Source organism: Ahaetulla prasina, chromosome 4, assembly GCF_028640845.1.
Source record: "Ahaetulla prasina isolate Xishuangbanna chromosome 4, ASM2864084v1, whole genome shotgun sequence".
Lineage (NCBI taxonomy): Eukaryota > Metazoa > Chordata > Lepidosauria > Squamata > Colubridae > Ahaetulla > Ahaetulla prasina.
In genome coordinates this window covers 123,847,627-123,864,634 of record NC_080542.1, presented here as the reverse complement: position 1 = coordinate 123,864,634, position 17,008 = coordinate 123,847,627, and the positions used below count along the sequence as shown (strand labels likewise).

General features: G+C 34.7%; 1 protein-coding gene across 1 annotated transcript in view; it reads right to left on the bottom strand.

Moving 5' to 3' along the window:
- Window positions 1-400: 400 nt before the first annotated feature.
- The window catches only part of STEAP2 (STEAP2 metalloreductase), a 42,379-nt gene continuing 25,771 nt past the window's right edge, over window positions 401-17,008 (bottom strand). Inside the window, exons 2-5 of the mRNA XM_058183582.1 lie at window positions 12,106-12,627; window positions 8,819-9,346; window positions 8,097-8,261; window positions 401-7,120 (exon numbers count right to left, since the gene is read on the bottom strand). Of these exons, the coding sequence (XP_058039565.1) occupies window positions 6,836-7,120; window positions 8,097-8,261; window positions 8,819-9,346; window positions 12,106-12,597 (1,470 nt within the window). The 5' untranslated portion in view covers window positions 12,598-12,627 and the 3' untranslated portion in view covers window positions 401-6,835. The remainder of the gene's footprint in view (window positions 7,121-8,096; window positions 8,262-8,818; window positions 9,347-12,105; window positions 12,628-17,008) is intronic.

Sequence of the window (17,008 nt, the reverse complement as noted above, 5' to 3'; positions counted from 1 at the left end):
CTCCAAAGCACCTGAAGGTAGAACAAGAAGCAATGGGTGGAAACTGATCAAGGAAAGAAGGAACTTAGAACTAAGGAGAAATTTCCTGACAGTTAGAACAATTAATAAGTGGAACGACTTGCCTGCAGAAGTTGTGAATGCTCCAACACTGGAAATTTTTAAGAAAATGTTGGATAACCATCTGTCTGAGATGGTGTAGGGTTTCCTGTCTGGGCAGGGGGTTGGACTAGAAGGCCTCCAAGCTCCCTTCCAACTCTGTTGTTTTTGTTTTTGTTGTTGTTGTTATTGTTATTAGATTGAACATAATATAATCCATAGTAAATAATTACAAATGCACATTGAACATGTAAAATCTGTTTCACAAAGGAAGTTTATTATGATTGTAACATCACACATTTGTTCAAGAATGGACACACATTTCAGAATTTATACTGGTACAGTCAAATAGACACTATTAAATAAAATGCAGTAGAATCACAAAACAATTTATCTGACATAAATTCAACTCTAATGTATTCTGCAGATGCAGTAAACAAATAAAATTAAAAGAGCTGAATAACACTAATCAAGACACCATTTAAATACAGAAACAAACCAATCATTTACAGCTGTGAAAAATTAAAATTCAAAGTTTTTTATAAGGATTATATTATGCATAGAAATTTTGTTTTGAATATCACACATACATTAAGCGCCGTTAGAATATTATAATGCATTGTAATGAGAAATAAAGTTATATTTTTAGAAATTGAAAATATTTGAAGTTTTCTAAAAGTATATAAACAATTTATATTTATTATATGGCTTTTACTCAATTCAAAATATATGGCAATATTAGTTTCATTGAAAATATTGGGGTAATGACAGGTGTTTTTGTTTGTTTGTGTGTGTGTGTGTGTGTGTGTATAATGGCCTGGTTTAACAATGACCAATATACTGCAATGTATGAATATTAAATTGCTTATGTACTTTCCTACGTTTCACACAGCATAGTGGAAAATTTCCACACATTTCTGTTAGATCCAAAAGGAAAAAATAGATTAATTTTCAAGCTACAATAAATTGTCCTTTAGCTACAAATCATGGCTTGACAATATTATAAGGTAATGGTTATGTCAGATATAATCAAAATTAGCTTAACAAGTCCTGGGAATTGTTATAATAGTGCATAATATAAGAAAAATGAGTACACAGAAAGTAAGGAATATGTAAGAAGAAATTAAGAGAGATTAAGAAGAGACTGGACAACCATTTGTCTGAAACAGTTTCCTGCTTGAGTAGGGAGTTGGACTAGAAATAACAAGACAACTCTGTTATTTTGTTAAGCAAAAACTCATTCTTAGTCAAACACATTGTGGTAAATAACCTTGGAGCAGGAAGAGTTTCTAATAATTAGCATACAATAATTATGTACATTTTTGCAATTAAATTTGAGTATCTAGCAAAAGTATTAATTCTAGGAACACTTTGGTTAACTTAGAGTCATACTACTGACTCGCTTTGAACTATATTTGACTTTGAACTAAAGTCAAATATACTTTGACTGTATAAATTGGGTTGCAATCCTTCTGTTACTTTGCATGCTTTTAAGGCATGTACATATGAAAAGCAATGTACATTTGTGGGTTGAAAACTGCAGTCAATATGTAATAACATTCTATGTAGCATATCTGTATTTCAATGTGGCTATTTTATCTAAAAATACAAGTTAATTATTTGGTATTATATTTAAAATAAATTAATCTCTCTTTAATATGAAAAATAACTGTGTTTAATTCTGTAAGAACACTTTTACAGTTTCACAATATTTTCAGAGCATTTGCAACCAAGTGCAAATAAAAAATCCTGGACTTGCAGTAGCTTTTGTAGCATAAATATTTATATTTCTTGTGAGAATCTATGATAGAAAAACAGCTCACAGAATCAAATCAATCTGATTCCAAATATATTTATCTAGAAGCCTTACTTGATTCAATACAGTACTTATTAGGGAAAAACAATTTGCTAATAAATTTTATTGGAAATTACATAGATGGAATTTCCTTCATTGTGAATTTTATTGATTTATTTAAATTTGCTATAGCTGTCCATGCTGAATGGACTCTGGACATTTATCTTCATTTCAATCTGATGCACCCTGAAAAATTCCTATTATGTCTGATAACTATAGATATCTAACATTACACGGTGGTCGAAGATGAGGCAGCACTGATAGTTGTTACATGTACTTTGTATTATGTTGAAGATTTACTCAGGTTTAGCTGCTCCACTCAGAGTTAGAACAGAAAGAAAATAAAAAGTATATGATAGATCATATTAGAAAACAATCTAAATTTATGAGGATCGTTTTGGTCATTTAATAACTACGAAGATAATTGTTTGGATTCTTTGGTGATAGTTTACTTACGTTTCTGTAGGTAATCCTTTCTGAAACTTTTTCACCATATTTCTAATTAATTTTTAAAATATATTTAAGGAAAATGCAACAAAGCTGTGAACAAGTAAGGATGTTTGAGCTTATCCGAGACTTACAGTAGTCAAACTCTAAGAACTGACCCACTGATATTAATAGGTTGTCTAGATCCAAGCCAGCTAGGGGCACAACTATAAGAGTAAAATATTTTAACATCTAATATTCTAAATATGATGAAATTTAAGAGGCATTGAAACAACCACCTGAAATGTGGTATAGTATATTATATAGTATATAGTATTATTCCAAGTACAGAGCATATACAAGTCAGTCATGGATAAGGAAAGAAAAAAAAATCATGAAAAAATGGCTGATAAATACAAGAATTTAAAAGTTTCCCTTTAAATTGTCTTGTTTAATTTTTTGGGATTATTTTTTTCACTTCAATTTTTTAGAGTTTTGACTGTTTATGGTAAAAAATTAATTTAAAAATCAAATATCAAATTAGTTTATAATAGTTTAGCCCTTTCTGTTTCATATAAAATTATGTTAATCAATGTTTCCTATTTAATCTCATTCCTACAACATAGTAACTGTACCAGTCTAGTAGTTATGGCTGTGCACCCATCAACAACGATTCAAAAGTGCTTAAGTTATCATGTGAGCACAGCAATTACTCAAACCTGAAAAAAGATGTTGCTGCTTTAAGGAATTCAGTCCTGCTTTATTAAAAACAGAAGAAAGCAAATTAAGCAATCCTATGTCTAATTTGTATGAACTTCCACTCTACAGATATAATAGCAATATAAATGGTGTTTTTTATTCTTGCCAGCCATATCAATACTAGCAAACAAGTATTGGTTTTTAAAAATAGAAAATTATTTAAATATTTTATTATCTACTATGCAATAATTGTTACAGAAAGCATTTAAATACTGCAAATCTAATGTAAAATATGAAAATAATTCAAAATAATAATATGTTCCATTGTCTGAGGACTTTAACATAATATACAAAGTGATGGTGAAAAGTGAATACATTTTTCACATAGGCCTTCCTAGTGTTTTTCCATGTGCAGGGCCCACTTTTTGTGGTTCAACTGAATGTTGATTACTTAGTTCTCTCCATAGAAAAATATTTGCACAGATGATGTATCGTAAAACTACAGAAGGCTGCCTCAGATTTTTTAAAGGATTTAACAAATAACATTTATTTTGGCTGTATGTTTTGAGAATCTTCACTGACTTTAAATGGCAATAGTAGAACACACCTAGCTGGTGAAGTAAGGAACATTCTAGCAAAGAACAGAATAATGATCAAGATTCTGATACTGAAAGTTTTAAAATTCTACAACTGAAGCTTCAAAAATGAAATTAATATTAATTAATTTATGGTAATTTGGTTTTAGCAGATTCATTGTAGAAACTGATTGGGTTTTTATGAAAACACCATAAATAGTACATTTAATAAAGCACAATAAAGCATATTTAAAATATATTATTAATATCACAGGAAATATTACAAGTAGTCAACAGTAACTTGGTGTACTCCAACCAAATATAGTTTTTTTAATTATGTTAAGATAATCAATGCTGTACTTGAATACTTCACTTTACTCAAAAGTTTTACTCAGTATGGAGATAAGTGAATGCCAGGAGGTATTGCCAGGAGGCAACTTAACACTGGTACTTTTCCATCTACTATATGTATCACTATATCAGAAGCAAGATGTATATTAAGAATTCTAGTGATCTGCATCTAATCATCAAGAGAATAAGTATTAGATTTGTGCATTTCTACATTGGAATATCTAATGATATATTGATGTAAATGGAAGCTTTTGATCTGTCCTATTTGATTAATTTGTTAGAGCTTGTATTTTCAATCAGTTGTTCCACATTTATAGTATCTTTACTATTAATTGTTAACTGGCTATAAAAATTGTGAAATCCTTCCATAAAGTATAATTGTTATATTTCAGTTGTTCTGAGTGAAATTTTATGTCTCTGTGTGTATGTATGGAGAATATGGATTACATTTGGTAATCTGATAAATTACCAAATTCTTCATAGTATAGGATATATTGCTGGCTGCCCTCAAAAGTCTAACTTGGTCCTGCTATGTAAGAAGGTTAAATCATGGCAACTAGTCCAAAGTTTATTAAAATAAATTATAAAGTTTAATAAACTTTTGCCATGATTTGACCTTTTTACATGCTTTTGGCCTGGATAATTGATTTTATATTTACATATTTTCCTGCTATATTTGTAATTGAAATAATTATTGTTTAAACAGCCATGATTATGTTTAGTTTACATGCTTCACACATAGTTCTGTTTCATTCTGTCTGCTAATTGCAATCCTCTGGCTAATTTAGATAGTAAAAAGCATAGCTAGGTATCATTCAAAATACTATGTAATGTTGTTTAAGATTACAAAATTTTCTCAGAATTCTAACAAAATCCTACAATAAAACAATAAAGGGAAAGTGAAAAAGTCCAAAAACAAGACCAGATGTCTAATTATATCAATCTAAAATGAAAGCTGTGGATGAAGCATGTTAGATTAAATTTAGCACAGAAACAAATTAATGGCTGCTATTCTTTGAATAAAACACAATGTAGGTCAGGTTTAGAGTGTTAGGTATTTGGAGCTGTCTGAACTTGCATTTTTCTTGCAGATTCTTCATTTCTTACCTCATTCACTCCCAAGAATCCAGCAAAACAGAGATTATCGACTCTCAATTTATCCTGTTTATGGGGTGGGTGTGGAGACACCTAACACAAAAGCACCTGACTCTGCTTTTTTTTAAAGCATCTGCTTCAATACCCTATATGGTACATATTGTTTTCTGAACAGTCTTGGACAATTCAACAATTGTCACTTTTTTGGTTGAATCTTAATAAAGCTGTTGTTCAACTAGGCATTTCCTGTATCGACCAATAGTTATGTTTCGTTTTTTTTAACATTTAAAATAAATTAATAGCTTTTAATTATAACACAGTTACAAATACTAACTCTATAATGGCTTTCTTAAAAATTTCAAATAAAAACTTTTAAATATACTTCTCAGTTTTGAGGCAAGGAATTTCCCAGATTCAAAGTAGAAGTACCACCATATTGTATACTTTATATTTCTCATTTTAGCAGGTAACTGCACTTTTGTTTTCCCTTTCCTTCAAGTGAAAAACATGGCCTTGAATGGCCTTATCTGGATCCAGTGGCAGTGCTCCAGCCCAGTTGAATTGCTTGACTTTTTAATTTTCCATAATTTCCTAGTATTGGGTTTGGGTACTATATGAAATTTAAATAATGGCTAGATTCATCTACATCTTTGACTGCAGAGAATGTTGTATCAAAGAAAAAAACGCTTCAGGGGGTCTAAAGACTAACAGTAATATCAGCTGCCCAATGATATCAGAGAATGATATAAAATGTATCTCATCTTTAGCCTAATAATCAGAGCATTAAGAATGCAAGCCAGAAAGTAGAAAAACAATTAGGTAAAAATAGTAGATTTATCTCTTGAAGTGCTGAAATCTATAATAGCTTTAAAGTTAGTTTGAAGCAAGCAAGAAATTTGGCCTTTATGACAGACCATGCCCAGTGAACAGGAAGGACCAGAATAAAGCCGCCCTGAGTCTTCGGAGAAGGGCGGGATATAAATGTAAACAAAAAAAAAAAAAAAGAACTGGTAACTACCCTTCTGGCCTTCAGGAAGGACCTGAAGACTTAGCTGTGCCATTGTTCCTAGAGGTCTGCAGTAGTCATGAGCATTGGTAATGGCAGTATTAAATGGATATTCAATTTATATTTACCAGCTGCAATTGATGTTTTATTGAATTTATAATAATGGTTTCAGAGTAGCTGTATCCTGTTTTGTTTATTTTTTTTTTACTGTTTGTTTTAATTGTTGTGAGTCACACCCAGAGGCACACTTGTAATCTAATAAATAAAAGGTTTACATTTGATTAATTTAAAATGTCATTAATAGTATGAAAAATCAGAAGAGTAATTCCAACTTGCTGACAACTTTTAGAGGACTGTAGGGGTGTGGTTGTGGCTCTGAGGCCCCTTTATTGAGCCTTGTATGCTAACTGAAGCTACATCTAATACAGTAGATTGCAAGCAAATCCACCCTCAGTAAAGTTTACTGAATTCAATGGAACTTATTATCTGTTACATTTGTTTAAATCTGTAATCTTGGAATGGCAGAAGTGGCTTAAGTTTCAAATCAAATCCTTCAAAATATATTCGTTCTTATCTATTATGATGAAAATTCAATGTCTGCTTTTACCTGTATTGCTTATATTCTGAATATCACTTAATGCCTGAGATATTTCAGTCTAAAATAAAACCTATACAGTATTAAATACAGACATTTAAAGGGACAAACATTGTGGTAATATTTTCATTGTATGTTCACATGACTGTAATTCTTTCTGGTGAGGGATATGAATCAGATCCATTTCCATCTTGTATAAATTGTCTTTTTTCCCATCCTCTTCTGATCTTTCTCAGTTTCCTATTTATACACGGTAGAAGCAAAATTATCTTACCCAGAATTACCACACAAGGCAAGACAAGTGCGAGAACAAAATTTGGTGGCGTGTAAAATCTGTAGCATTCTTCTTCAAAGGCTCTTTTCCATCCATAAATTAATACATGGAAAGTACTTATGAGAAGAGCGACGTATCCAAGGGTAGACTTTGAGATTTGAAGATGAGAAACAAATACAAATTAAAATGCTGACATCATGATTTCCACATATAGCAAACTATTAAAAGTTATTTACAAAAACTTAAACTATTATAAACGTAGATATAAATAGATTAGGTTTCTTCATATTTTAGTATACAAAACATACTAAATAAAAATTAACTCTAAACATGGCTAAAGGACTTGTGAACATACAATAAAAATTAGAGTTCAATATTTTGAAAATTGGGCTAATAATTTTTAGTATGATGACTCCAATTAACTCTTCCAATTAACAGAAAGAAAGTGTAAAATGAATGGAAACATCTTAAATATTCAAATGCTTATTGGAAAGGCCTTTCAATTTTTACTGGATTAGTACAAAACATGAGATATGCTCTACTGTTAGAAAGCAAAAAAAGAAACAGAGTTTATTTATTTGAATAAATAGTTATGAAAATAGTTTTACATAAAGACCAAGCATATTAATAAAAACAATCACATTAATAAATAATTAGTAAATATATTCCATGTATAATTCTTAAGTATTCCTAAAATGTATATTGGGCTATTACTTGGGCTATAATTTGTGGTATCAGGACACTGTAATGAAATTGTGAATATTTTAAAATAATATAAATGACATAGGGCAATGTTGGTGAACCTTTTTGGAGTGCTGAAATGGGAGTATGTGCATGTGCGCACCAGAAACCGGAAGAGCAGCTCCCTGGTGTGCAAGTGTGGGAGCACCAGAAACTGCACCGGGAGACTGAGATTCAGGTTTCCGGCACGCATCACGCATTGGAAACCAAAAGCTTAACTTCCTGGCATATGCATGTGCGTTGGGAAGCTGGTCTCCCAGTTTCCAGCGCTCTCAGTACACAAAGACCAGATCACACAAGCTTGAATCTTTCAATATTGAATGCTACTAAAGTCTTTTACTAGATTAGATTAATTACATTTAGTATTTCAGTTTAGTACACACCTGAATAAAACTGAATTCCCTCCAGTTTAATGATTTGTTTACTGATGGAATGGAAGTCACAGCCAACAAAGAAAGCAGCCCAAGGCTCATTATTCCAAAAGAGATGTACATTTCAATTCGCCATACTTCTTCCTCATTCCAGGAATTTTCAATATTTTCATGGACCTGTAAAAATAGATTATGGAATCTTCAACAATTTTAACACATTTATAGAAAATTATTTAAAACTAACTGGAAAATCTGAAGGATTTTAAAGTGTGCCTGGTGAACTATCATGAATGGGAGCCAAGAGGAGAGAGTTATATAATTAAGTAAGGAGGCTTTAGAAACTTCATCTGGCTGGTACATCTGGCCCTTTCATGTTTAGAAGAAGAATACATTATGCAAAGTAAATAATAAATTGTAATTCCTTTTATTTTGAGTAGTTTGTTTATAGCTAAATTGATCATTTGGGGAGTTATGAGCACTTTTCAGAAACAAGAGGGTGACCATTATTGAAGCTAAATCAATTTTTAAAAAAATGAGCAATACTTTATATATTATTATTCATCAGTACATACATCACTACATCACTACAAAATGTTAACATATTTAAAAACCATAATTTAATGTTTTTTTCATGCAGGAAAAAATGTTAAGGCAATGATCAACATATCTCAAATTACTAATCACACATGCAGGGTATTCTGAATTACTTGATCCAAAAAGGATATTTTTCTTACCTGTTGATAAGCTGTATTTAAAAATAGGTATCGTTCTGACCTCCTCATAGGCAAGCAAAGGCTGTAAACAACATGAACTGTTGCAAAAAAAAAACTAAGTAACCCAAGCTGTTTTCTACACTGTAGCCAATTTTCTAACCAGGATGGAAACAGTTTGTATTTAGTACCATAATAAAGTTGATAAACAGCTGCCAGGAGCCCTGATAAATACACTAGAGACAATAAAGTAATTGCAACAACTGGCAATGTCTTGTTCACAATCTCAATAGGAATCTTATAAAAATCACTCTGATGATTTCTCACGTAAGGATGTATTACATCTCTAATAAAGGAATAGATAAAAAAGAAGGTGGCTAGGCCAACAGCCACTATGACTGGTCCTTTCCAGAGTGTGAACAACTGAAGAGGTAAATTTTCAATCTCTCTTGCGGATGCTAAAGTGCCCAAATCAATAGGAATAAAACTGAGCTGACGAGCAAGTTCAATAACTTGATGTCGAGCTTGAATGCTGTTACCACATATGTAAACCTAAAACAAACAAACAAATTATTAGTAACCACATGGACTAAATAGTCAAACTAATGTATGTATTTCCAAGTATGAAATTTCCTGTAATTATTTTTAACTTAACTTTACAGACATCCATATTACACTTTAAAAAGCATTTGTAATTATTTTATCTATATTTTATTTTTATCTTTATTTCATGTTAAGTCAATGGTGCAAAACATATTGCCCGTACACAATTCCCACAAATTTTGGACTGTACATAATTCCCCCAAATCTTAGATACATCCCATAGTGTTCCACCAAATATTGATAGTAAGAGAAATTATTAAATACATGGGATGTGACCAGTTTACTGTGAATACTTAAAATAATTTTTAAAAAGTATCATTCAGACATACATGTCTTTTTTCTACACAAGAATGAAAAATCCACAAATGCTGCTTTAATGAAATCATTACAACTACACATCTTTAATCTTGCTCTTAAAGCAGATACAGAAACACAAAACAGACTTACATGGTATATGTGCAGCATTCATGCAGGATCTAAAATATTTCTTATAAATTATTTTCAAACAATTCTAGTCACATGAATTATACTTACTTTAGTTTTACCGCCTTGAAAGAGGCGGTGGTGAGACCCCTCCTTAAGAAGCCCTCCCTGGACCCAGCTATTTTGGGTAATTATCGTCCAGTCTCCAACCTTCGCTTTGTTGCGAAGGTTGTAGAGAGTGCTGTGGCGCGACAGCTACCCCAATACCTGGATGAAGATGTCTATCTAGACCCGTTCCAGTCCGGCTTCCGACCCGGATACAGCACGGAGACAGCTTTGGTCGCATTGGTGGATGATCTCTGGAGGGCCAGGGACAGGGGTTATTCCTCTGCCCCGGTCCTATTAGACCTCTCAGCGGCTTTTGATACCATCGACCATGGTATCTTGCTGCGCCGGTTGGAGGGATTGGGAGTGGGAGGCACCGTGTATCGGTGGTTCTCCTCCTATCTCTCCGACCAGTCGCAGATGGTGTTGACAGGGGGGCAGAGGTCGACCGCGAGGTGCCTCACTTGTGGGGTCCCGCAGGGGTCGATTCTCTCGCCCCTGCTGTTCAACATCTATATGAAGCTGTTGGGTGAGATCATCAGTGGCTTCGGGGTGAGATACCAGCAGTACGCTGATGACACCCAGCTGTACTTTTCCACCCCGGGCCACCCCAATGAAGTTGTTGAAGTGCTGTCCCGGTGTTTGGAGGCCGTACGGGTCTGGATGGGGAGAAACAGGCTCAAGCTTAATCCCTCCAAGACGGAGTGGCTGTGGATGCCGGCATCCCGATTCAGCCAGCTGCAGCCGCGGCTGACTGTTGGAGGTGAGTTATTGGCCCCAAAGGATAGGGTGCGCAACTTAGGTGTCCTCCTGGATGATCGGCTGTCGCTTGAAGATCATTTGACGGCCGTCTCCAGGAGGGCCTTCCACCAGGTTCGCCTGGTTCGGCAGTTGCGCCCCTTCCTTGATCGGGATGCCCTGTGCACGGTCACTCATGCGCTCGTTACCTCTCGCTTGGATTATTGTAATGCTTCTACATGGGGCTCCCCTTGAAGTGCACTCGGAGGCTTCAGTTAGTCCAGAATGCAGCTGCACGGGTGATAGAGGGAGCTACGCGTAGCTCCCACGTAACACCGCTCCTGCGCAGACTGCACTGGCTACCTGTGGCCTTTCGAGTGCACTTTAAGGTGTTGGTTACGACCTTTAAAGCGCTCCATGGCTTAGGGCCTGGGTACTTACGGGACCGCCTGCTGTTACCACATGCTTCCCACCGACCCGTACGCTCTCACAGAGAGGGACTTCTCAGGGTGCTGCCCGCCAAATAATGTCAGCTGGCGGCCCCCAGGGGAAGGGCCTTCTCTGTGGGGGCTCCCACACTCTGGAACGAGCTTCCCCCGAGCTTACGCCAAATACCTGACCTTCGGACATTCCGTTGCGAACTGAAGATACACCTTTTTATTCGCGCGGGGCTAGCTTGAATTGAATTTTAATTTTAAATTTTGTAAATTTGATTAATTTTAAATGGGGTTTTTAGTTCTTGGCATATTTTAATTTTTTCAGGCTAATTTTAAAATAAGTTTTTTAAATTGCATTTTAATTTGTACATTGTATGTTTTATCTTGCCTGTACACCACCCTGAGTCCTTCGGGAGAAGGGCCGTATAAAAATCAAATAAATAAATAAATTTAAATTGAAGGCATGTTGTCCTACTCTCTTTTGCTCTGGACTTTTGATTGTGGATTGATGAGCCAATCAAATATCAAATGAGGCTCTCAATCTGAAACTCTCCTCTGCCCTCGTAATAAAATTGAATGCTGAAGTTGCCATACCATGAAAATGAGAAATAATCTCATTTAATTTTTTAGGTACTCTCATATGAAAAATTACAGCATTTTGTAGCAGAAGCTTCAAGACACAGGTAAAACCTACTTACCTTCCCTACAGGTTTGGAAGTGCGCACGCATCACGTATACCCTATTCGCATGCACAAACCCTTCTATGCATGTGCAGAAAGTAAAAAAACAGGTTACTTCCTGGTTAAAGCCAGGAAGTAATGATGACCGGGCAGATGGGCAGAGTCTCGCACTGCCGCCGCTACCAGTTCTCCAAACCTGCCTCCATCGCTACTGATTTGGCTGAACCGGTCCGAACCAGTAGCATTTCATCCCTGCTTCAAAGGGTTTCTCATGTATACTTGATCATCATTTTCATTGTTTTAAATGCTGAAATGCATAACTTACCTGTCTGCTTGCATCTTTTGGTCCTACTTGTAATGCCCATGCTGAAATAACATTGAACCCTTTAACAACAAAGGAATCTGGAAAAAGGGATGCCAGGTATTCTGCATTGGATTCTGGATACTGGTTAATTTTCATGTTGTTGCTGACATCTACAAGAATTTTACCAACAAGAAGATGCTTGAGGTCCCACAAAGTTGCATAGTGTTCTCTGCGTATAGCGATAAAAAATATGTTTGCTTTTGCGATAGCATCTTCATGATGAGTGACATCAACAACATGGGGAAAGAATTCCGCCACAAATTTAGGGTTTCTGCTTCCTATTACCACATGAAACCCACATTTGATAAGCCTAGTTGTCAAGGATTTAGCGAAGTCCCCACTTCCAATTATGCCAACTGTAAGCTTACTGGTGTCTTTGATGTAATTTCTGCCATTTGGTAAGAAAGCTTCATTTAAGACTTTAGGACTTCCCATCATAGAAATTGATTCCATATCTGGGCACAAAAGTTATAAGGATATTTTCTAAAAGAAAACAGAAACACACAATTAATTTTTCACTGATATATACTGAAACAAATTTCCTATACCAACACACGCAAGATTTAGAATGAGATGTAACACCCACATCTATAGCATCAAAGTCCTACTTTCTCTCCTCCAAGCTAGAAAGGAAATCTCTCTAACCCTTGTAAAAATAGACAGGAAAAAATAGGTCTTGATTCTAGCTCTCCATATATGCAGAGTAAAAACACTAGAGAGAGAAAAGAATTCAACAAACATCAAACCTAGTTTATGGAAAACAAAAATAATCTCAGAGAGCATTTCTGCACAATTTTAGAATTAAAATTAACTTTTCATGAGAAATCTGGAATTTTTCAGGAATATATTTGTCTGCCAAAAAAGGACTCTCCTTGACAAATATACTATATTTGAAGACGAATTCAGCTGCTCTCTATATATTTCATTTTTAAGTTGCAAAATAAAAATGGTAACTGATAAAAACAACACTATTGCAATATATGGTCCCTGCTGCTATTGTAATAGCCAACTAGGACTACCCATAGATAATTACATTTCATATTTTATATTGATGCTTTTGCTATCGAGTAATGCAATAAACATTTCTAGTTCCAATTTTTTTTTATTAATTTATCAAAATTCAAAGAAAAAAGTGAGAAATGGGGGAAGAAAAATGGAAGAGGAAAAAGTGAAAAAAGAAAAAAAAGGGTTAACTTCTGATTTTTTAGTGTGGTAGAATAAGATGATAACATATAGCCTCAATTTTTTTACTTTTACATAATATATTTTAGCCAATTCTATAACAACAAATACAGTAACATCTGAACAAATATGGGAAGACGTATAGACCCATGACTCCGATGGATTGAAATCTGGCTAGTTTTGTAAATAAAAAAATGACATAAACATAATCATGAATCTGTTTACACTGTAACAGAAAATCTCAAAAGAATTTGCTGCCTGTTGATGTTTTTGCTATACTATTCAAGTTGGGCTATTTTCAAGGCAGATACATCTCTAAATATATCCCAATTTTTCCAGTGAAGACAGTCAATAAGAAGCTCTGTGTTGAAGGCATTGAGAAATCTAGTAAAAAAATATTTTTGAAACAATGATCCAATGGGACATGGATTATCTAGTGCAGAGGTAGTCTACCTTTTTATATCTACCGCCCACTTTTGTATCTGTTAGTAGTAAAATTTTCTAACTGCCCACCGGTTCCACAATAATGGTGATTTATAAAGTGCATCTTCGTCTGTGCATGCCTCTCACGCATCATGGATTGGGTTTGGGGGGGCGCTGGCTACCAGCTCTGCTCGTCTGTAATAGCTGAGTGGTGTGGGGGGAGATGCGCGAGCTATTCTGGGAGAAAGATCTTTTGTTTGCCGTCACACTATAGCACCATTTAGTTTCACTTATGTAACATGACCTAAACTTATGCGTGGGCGATACAAATATTATACTTTCAGAAATTTAAATTGTCACAGGAAATTTTATGAAAACCTAATGAAAATGTTTTTAAATAATGCTATAATGCTTTTTAATTTTTTTAAAAAGTCAATTAAATTTAAAAAAAAAGTATTCAGTATTGGACAAAACCCCTACCGCCCACCATGAAAGCTGGAATGTCCACAAGTGGGCGGTAGGGACCAGGTTGACTACTACTGATCTAGCGGGTTTGTCTCTCTGTGTATAGAAAATTTTTATTAAGAATTTTTATTATATTAGTAAAACGTATGCAAACTAAACAAACAAAAAAAAGAGAACAGCATAGAAAGGAGTAAAAACTAAGTGCGAGTAAATTTATTTAGCCTATGGCAAATATAAGGAAAAAAGAAAAAGAGAGAACAAAAAAGTAAGAATAAAGAAAGAAATACATAAAGAAGTAAATTACAACATTTATCATAAATATAAACACTGCACTCTGTTTAAGGTTGCAGACATTTATCTCTTCATCTAATGTCCCATCTTTATCTATAAACCCCCCCCCATAAAACATCTTTCGGTCCAAACAGTCCAAAAAGATTACCAGAAATAACAACATATCTTGCTTGCTAAAAGTCACAGTGGCACAGTGGTTAGAATACAGTACTGCACCTAACTCTAGCCACATCCAGGCATTTGATCCTGACTCAGCCTTCTATCCGGGTAAAATGAGGACCCAGATTGTTGGGAACAATATGCTGACTGTAAAGCACCATGAGCAGTATATATGTCTAAGTACTATTGCTATTGCTTTAACCCTTGCAAATCAATGTAAACGGAGTAATCAGAACCATATGCAGTTCAACAAGAGAGTAGGATGCACCCCAAGTAGGATGCACCCCAAAAATATCCAAGTTGCACAAAAACTTTCTCTTCCTGAAACTATTGTATGCGACCTATCCCTTAACACTACTCTTCGATTCTTACTATGCTACAGAGCCCCTGACTATGACATTACCCATGCAAATATGCTAACCTCAATGCTAACATGGGCTACCTCTTGCCCATATCCTCTCATCTTCCTGGGTGACTTAAATCTACCTCTCATAAACTGGATAACTAATGAATGTACAACTGATCCAATCCATACTACACTATACAACGCTGTTACAAATCTAGGTCTTGAACAACTTGTAACTAACAATACAAGACTCAACAACTGCCTTGATCTCATCTTCTGCAACAACTCCAACTCAATTTATGGACTACAAATTAAAGAACCTTTTTCCAACAGTGACCACTGCATGATTGATTTTCATCTCAATATACGTCCATAGTTAGATCGTAATAACAATAGTATTCCCAGCTACAACTTCAAAAAAGCCAACTACAATTTTATAAACAACGATCTTTCATTTCTGGACTGGCAAAATCTGTTTGCAACCTGCACAACCACTGAAGACCACTATAGAGTTTTCCTACTTGAAATCAATAAAGTCATTAAACTATATGTACCACAAATGACCACCATGACCAGGAAAAGCAAACTACCCATATCAATAAAAAAGCTTCAATCAAAAAAAAAATCCCTCTGGAAAAGAAACAAAAAAGGCTATGTAGCAAATTTCAAAAACCGCTACAAAAATATATGCAACCAAATAAAAACTGAATGCACAAATTACCACACCAAGCAAAAAGAGAACCTTCTGCGCACAAATTCCAATCGAGCCTTTTATAATTTTGTTAACAATAAACTTAAAAACTCAAGATCCATCCCATCACTAAAAGATTCTAACAACAAAGAATACAATGACGAAACAGTTAAAGCTAACCTCTTCAACATTTTCTTTGGCTTAGTTTTTGTTAACAGCAATAACACATATCAGACATTCCATAAACGCACCAGCATTGAATATGATGACTTAACCCATATAGATTTCACAGAAGATAACGTTGAAAAAGCTCTTCATAACTTGAAACCATCGCTATCTATTGGACCTGATGGACTATGCGCATACTTCTTAGAAAAACTTTCCACTAATATAGCAGAACCCCTAAGCATAATCTTTGCAAAGCTTTCACTACCAGTTCCCTTCCCAAACTTTGGTCACTAGCCACAGTCATCCCTATCTTCAAGAAAGGAGACCCCAGCTTAGTCGAAAATTACAGACCGATCTCTCTGTGCTGCGTCACCTGCAAAGTCATGGAATCAATCATCAATCAATCCATTACCTCACACGATTCTAACAACAAAGAATACAATGACGAAACAGTTAAAGCTAACCTCTTCAACATTTTCTTTGGCTTAGTTTTTGTTAACAGCAATAACACATATCAGACATTCCATAAACGCACCAGCATTGAATATGATGACTTAACCCATATAGATTTCACAGAAGATAACGTTGAAAAAGCTCTTCATAACTTGAAACCATCGCTATCTATTGGACCTGATGGACTATGCGCATACTTCTTAGAAAAACTTTCCACTAATATAGCAGAACCCCTAAGCATAATCTTTGCAAAGCTTTCACTACCAGTTCCCTTCCCAAACTTTGGTCACTAGCCACAGTCATCCCTATCTTCAAGAAAGGAGACCCCAGCTTAGTCGAAAATTACAGACCGATCTCTCTGTGCTGCGTCACCTGCAAAGTCATGGAATCAATCATCAATCAATCCATTACCTCACACTTAGAAACTAACAACCTACTCTCCAATAAACAATTTGGTTTCAGGAAAAAATTATCATGCAACTTACAATTTCTTCACTGTAAAAACATATGGACTACAAATCTTGATCAAGGCAAAACAATAGATGCAATCTACATAGACTTCTGCAAAGCTTTTGACTTAGTAGTACATGATAAACTTCTCCTAAAACTAAAATCCTATGGCATTTCAGGACCTCTTCACAAATGGATATCTGTTTTTCTGTCTAACAGACAACAAGTGGTCAAAA